Here is a 6,000-nt window from a genome sequence, read left to right as displayed (position 1 = left end):
GTCTTGTCCCCCTCTTGCTTTTACTGAAATGTATGAAGAGTGTTACTGATGGGAACATTTGACAGTTGATGCATGGCAGGTTAGCAGAGCATGGACAACGTGAAGTTTATGGCCTTGTATTCAATATATTTGTAGAATCTAATATCCCTACGCTTTGTACAATATAAAATGATTCTTTTTCAGGAAAATTTTCGATGACATTTTGCAGGAATTAAAAGTTTCATATGTAAAGTTTGACACCGTTTTTGTATTCAGATAAGGAATTGAGACCTCATCCCTTTCCCCCAGGTTAAACATCATTTTATATTAGAAAATATTGGCTTTGAAGAACAATTGCCACTGGATTGTCATTATAAAATAAAATATCGTGATATTTGGGGAAACCGAAGACCATTAAGATCTCCCTCATCATGGAAGTGCAAATCTTGTTTGACTAAATATTTAGTGTTGAAACATAATGGCCATTTATGAATACAGGAAAAGCTTTCAAAGAACTGCATAAGAAAATTACATTTTATAAAAATAGATACTATTATTTAAAAATAATAAACACAATTCCCCAAACAACATCGTAAAGGTTGATTGTAGCACCCCCTGCTGCCCAGGTAGAGGCTGTGCATAAGAAAGCAAAACAGAAAAAGATACCTGTAGTATAACTTGAAAACATCAATAAGTTAGTTGTTTATTACCACCTCCCTGATCCTTGTATTGGACCCTTAGCATGTTTACATAGCATAAACGAGCAGTGTCTGGAAGAAATCTCCATTGAGACTCGATAAGTTGCACAGAAAGAAACCAATCACCAAATATTATAAAGTCAAGAGGCGGATGGGAGAGCTGGTTGTGGAGTGTGCAATATTAACAATGCACTTCAACTTAAAAGGAATATTTCTCCCCCATAATGATCATTTGTTTATAAATTACTCACGCTATGTAACCTTGAATACTTAAAAAATGTAAGTAAATGGGAACCAGCTTTAACCACAGCGAAACTACATCAACAAGTCTGTTCACAAACTTTCCTACAAATTGTGCAGAATAATCAAATGTATCCAGTCATATGCTCACTTATTCATAAACATATGCATTTAAATAAATCCTTACTTTAATTATGTATTTATAACAAATATAAATAATAAAGTTGCTATACGCGTACTGATTTATGTTTCCCATGGAGGTTTTCTTTTTTTTAAATGAATAAACAAATGATTATTTTGGGGGTGAACTGGTCCTCGTCCCTATGAATTCTCTCCCATTACATGTGATGCACTCTCCAGTTTTAGAGTTCTGTTCGGAGGATTGTCTTCCTACACTAAAACCACTTCCACATCCATCGGGTCAATAATGTTGTCCTCTCCGCTCAGACCGTTTGTGATTGGCTGAGGCTCGTCTTCTTCCTGCCCCTCATTGGCTTGCGACTGGAAGCCGCTGTCGTTCTGCAAGCTCAAGTCTGTGACCACCTGTGGTGCTGGAGACGACTCGTTATCTGATTTCGCTGTGGAGACTTCTGCAATCTTTTCGCTGTCATCTTCCTGCACCGCTATCTCGATTTCCTCGATGGCGTTCTGGATGGCTGCTTCCTCCGTATCCACTTCCTGCTTCTTGCTTCCCACCAGCTCCTGGAGAATTGTCTGCGGGGACGTCTTATCTCTGGGAGACTTCATTGGGACGTCCTCTCGCACGGGGGTGACATCCATCTGCACACTGTCCTCCAGGGTCACGGTGCCCGTTGTTGGCTCCGTCCCGTTGGTGATGTCGCTCTTGGTCTCCTCTACAACCGGAAGCCCCAACGCCACCACCGGGTTGATCAGACCCCTGATTTCATTCACGCTGTCAGGAGATTTGGGGTCCTCCGACGGGCCGAGGTCCTCCTCATCCTCACACATCTCGTCGTCCTCCTCAGGGATGAGCTCCACGCCTGGGACCTCCATGCAGGACTCGAAGGACAGAGGCAGCCCGTCCAGCTGGATCATGGACACCACCTGCCGGCGCCTGCTCGCAGAACCCCCTCCTTTAACGCCGTCGCCCCCAGCCGGACCCTCGGGCTCATCGGATCCAAATTCGGCAGCCCAGTCCACCGCAGAGCTCTCTCCCAGCAGGTGCAGGTTGGGGTCGCTGTTGGTCAGAATGATGCTGTCTCTGTACAGGTTGTGTCTCCTCTGGACCGCGGCCTCCTTCACAGCTGGACAAAGAGAGAGAACAGGAGAATCAGTTGCTTTGTAAACGAGAACGCTTGATAATGTACTACCACGGCAGCCATCATCTCAAGATCGTATGGTTTTTGACCCTCACCCATCATGATGTCCTTGGAGACTGACTGCAGCACCAACTCCTCGAACATATTTTCCACCAGCAGGAAACGGGAGAAGTCCTCAAAGATAAGCTCTTTGAAGCGAGGCAGCTCCTGTGGAAGGAGGAAAAGAGAGAAGCTTTTATAATTGACCATTGATACGTTTCTTTCCACACTTTGAACGTTCGCCTCTTCTCACAGGTAAGCAGGAAGGCGACAGCTGCTTTAGCATGTACGGGATGATGATCTGCAGCAGAGCCTCTCTGAAGAACTTCTTGCGCACTGTGCTGCTGTCATAATCATATTTCTGAGGGTAAGACCAGAAACACACATGGATATAAATGACTCATTATAGTTTTTCTACTCAAATCATCAATTATATATACATCAGCAATTCACATCCTCAATATTTGCTTCTGCTTAGACTGCAGAGTCTATCTGGAGAAGAATACATGGACAGTATAAAAACATGCTGAACTGAGAGAATTTATTTGAGTTACTTTGAACAGATAATACTAAGGACTACGGATGCCCAGTAGGTCATGGAAAACCTTCTTTCCTGACGTTTGAAAAAGTCTTTGCCATGATCATTTGTCCAAGTTAGTGTTTGTTTCATACAGACGATATGAAAACATATATTTTTTTGAAGTGGAAAACACTTTTTATCTACCTGTTTCACAAATCAAAAAAGAAACAACTAAACTTAACTCAAAAGTCTGTTTTTTAATCAATATTCTGCTAATTTAACAAGCGCTGCAACACAAACAGTGCAAACCTCTGATGAGGTTACTGTTTGTCTAATATACCGCTCAACGGTGTCTCCTGTTTACCTTGAGAACCCTGTCCTGGCAGCACTGCATGGTCTTGCACATGTCCTCTTCTCCCTTGGTCTCCAAAGACTGGTGGAGCAGCTGCTCAAATGTGTACACTGCATTGTCCATTTGCTGCAAGAAAACAAGTGATAAGTTATCTTACCTGTGAAAATAGTGATACTCTTTTTCGCCAGCAGGGGTGAGTAGAGACTCCCCTGCAGACAGGTTGCTGGTGTGTGTCCTGTACTCAGAACTAAGGGAGTGTTTCAGGCCTCCTCACGCTGCTTTGCGACATGCTGATTCTTTGTATTATATTATACTACGTGTATCTCCTCACCTCTCTCATGAGGATCTGAGCCCTGCTGACGAACACCGAGGGGCTGGCCACGTCGAACCTCTGCTGCAGCCCCTCCAGGTTCAGCTGCTCCACCTTCTCGTAGCAGCTCTGCATCTTCACCGGGTGGAAGGCGAGCATGGACAGCCTCTCCATGTTCTGAGGGGAAGAGGGGGAGAAGAAGGTCAAGGTGATGGAGGTGGAGCAAGCTTAATACAGGAGGAGGTATAGGACCAAAACCAAAAAGAGGTTGAGTATATCGTTCCTGTCACAGAGGGCAGCTGAGGACACTTCCTAACTTCTAATTCAAAGGAAGCATTAAAGGTAGCTAGAATTTGAAAGTACACAACCGAAAAAACTTCCTTACAGAGCCCCTCCTCCAACACACACGATCGAATGAGGGCACGAGATAAGTTTGTGCACGAGATGGAAGGCTGACAGGCAGGTAGGCCATCCAGTTATCTGCCGCGGGCCGACGCAGATAATTGGACTAGCTTTTTACAGCGCCACGGCTTCCACAGATGGAATATTTGTATATATTTATTTTATTGTCAAAGCATTTAATGTATTCATTGCTATCGGGATGTTAAGAGCATTCCATGGAATATAACAAAAAGTGTTTCCTGAAGTGAATTACCTACCCTACCTTTAAGCTGGCCAAGGCTTTACAAACATGCAGTCTTAAAATACAATCTGATTATTTTATTATTATATGTAAAAGTCCTGCATGATTTTTTTCTAACTTCAGATAAGTGAGTTTCAAAATTCTTAATTCTTTTTTTGTTGACAGATTGAATTTTTAGGCTTTATAGGGTATTCTGGATAATGGATATGAAAACTATCGACAGCCATACAACATAAATCACGCCATTTTTGTAAATTGTATAAACAAACCCTGTGTCGAAACTGGGAATGGAACTGGAAAGTTTAGTGAGTAAGTGATACTGAATAAGACATTTCTGGCTCAGGATGATGGAAAAAACTAATATCTCAATATGAAATTCCCTAGATGTTTATAGACAGTAAGAACATAATGTGTTGGATACCAAGCTTTCTAAGAAATGATGTTTGAATATGCAAATGAGCTACTATCTAACACCTTTGGTATATTTACGGACAAAGTTAATAAAATAAATAAATGAATGTGTATTTGGGAAGTTTTCTACATTCTAGTCTGAAAGAAGAAATGTTATTGAAGCAAATGCCGCCCAAGCTGTCGGCTGGAGAAAAAAAAAAAGTAGCATGGGAAACTGATGTGGGAAAAAAAAGGGTTTGTTTCTTTTGGATAACAGCAACCGTTTTGCTGTCACCCAATACAAACAAGAATTTCTTTTCCCAGTAACCTCCGGTAATGCAAGTAAAAGCGTGTCTGTCTCAGCTTCATTTATCACAGTTTTTTTTATTTCAACACCAATCATAGACTAATGTGAATGGGGGTCATAGTGACTAACCCACAACAACTAACTCCGCAGCTGTACGGATTTATGCAGCTTAAAGGTGTTAACTAAATGATGGAAAGGGACAATGTAGATTGGTCAAGAGTTCACTGAAGGAGAAACAACATTTGCATTATATCCCTGTTTTCATGTTTATCCTGTCTATTTGACCTTACTCAAAAGCCCTTAGGCCTGCATTCACTGAATGAAATGTACTATACATAAAGTGTATTGTTATGATTACCTTTCCTATACCTTCGTTATAAAAACAACTCTTTTACTGGAAATGTGAACCATGTTATCCCCAAACTATCACCTTACATCAGTTCAACAGACGGAGAGAGTGAAAGAAACTGTTGCAGTCAGCGAAACACGACTCACGTCTCCCAGTTTGTCTTTGCCCCCTCCGTTGAGCGAGTTCTTGCTGAGCTCCACCATCTCCCTGAAGAACACGTCCCTGACCTCGGAGAACCCTCGGCTGGTGGGCTCCATCAGGGCCTCCAGGATGGAGCTGGTGTACGGCTGCACGTTCGTCCTTAGTGTTTGCTCCGCCTTGGGAAACACCAGAGCTGAAGCAAAGAACACATTCAAGGTTAACTGCTGTAAACACACACTACAGATGACGAAGGGCGAGTCAAAGCATTTAGAAAAGAGGCATAGCTCTTACTTCAGAGGAATTCAATCTACAATATACAATGTCTCGTTGACTGCCAAGTTGAAATGGTTGGTATGCATGACTTTGAGCAAACACACTTGTGTCCTTTCAATGGAAACCCAACTCTCGGAAACACCCACTTGTTGGAAGAATACCCTGTGCTGAAAAAGGCAGACAAAGTAGAACTGACAGCTTCAACTAAAGAGGCCCTATTATGCTTTTAGAGGTTGTTTATTTCCTGTAGTGTGTTATTCAGGTTTTTGTGCACGTAAATGGTCTGCAAAGGCTAAAATCCCAAAGTTCTCCTCCCCAAAATGAGGCTCTTTAAGAATCGCAATCCTCTACATTCCCCTCATGTAACCGAAAGTTGCATCCTCTTGCAGCTGAGTAACAGTTTCGAGCTTCATCTGTTGGGAAGAGTCAGACATGGCCTATATAGTATAGTGCAGGTGATGGTGTGATGATTCCCTTTG

At 42.4% G+C, this 6,000-nt stretch overlaps 1 protein-coding gene across 1 annotated transcript in view; it reads right to left on the bottom strand.

Moving 5' to 3' along the window:
• Positions 1–380: 380 nt before the first annotated feature.
• niban2a (niban apoptosis regulator 2a) overlaps positions 381–6,000 on the bottom strand; it is a 31,259-nt gene continuing 25,639 nt past the window's right edge. The window contains exons 9-14 of the mRNA XM_034096027.2: positions 5,254–5,441; positions 3,440–3,595; positions 3,121–3,234; positions 2,490–2,597; positions 2,293–2,404; positions 381–2,182 (exon numbers count right to left, since the gene is read on the bottom strand). Coding sequence (XP_033951918.1) covers positions 1,308–2,182; positions 2,293–2,404; positions 2,490–2,597; positions 3,121–3,234; positions 3,440–3,595; positions 5,254–5,441 — 1,553 coding nt within the window. The 3' untranslated portion in view covers positions 381–1,307. The remainder of the gene's footprint in view (positions 2,183–2,292; positions 2,405–2,489; positions 2,598–3,120; positions 3,235–3,439; positions 3,596–5,253; positions 5,442–6,000) is intronic.

This window comes from Pseudochaenichthys georgianus, chromosome 12 (assembly GCF_902827115.2).
Source record: "Pseudochaenichthys georgianus chromosome 12, fPseGeo1.2, whole genome shotgun sequence".
In the NCBI taxonomy this organism is placed as follows: domain Eukaryota; kingdom Metazoa; phylum Chordata; class Actinopteri; order Perciformes; family Channichthyidae; genus Pseudochaenichthys; species Pseudochaenichthys georgianus.
Note: the sequence above shows the minus strand (reverse complement) of the source record. Positions and strands in the feature narration are given on the sequence as shown.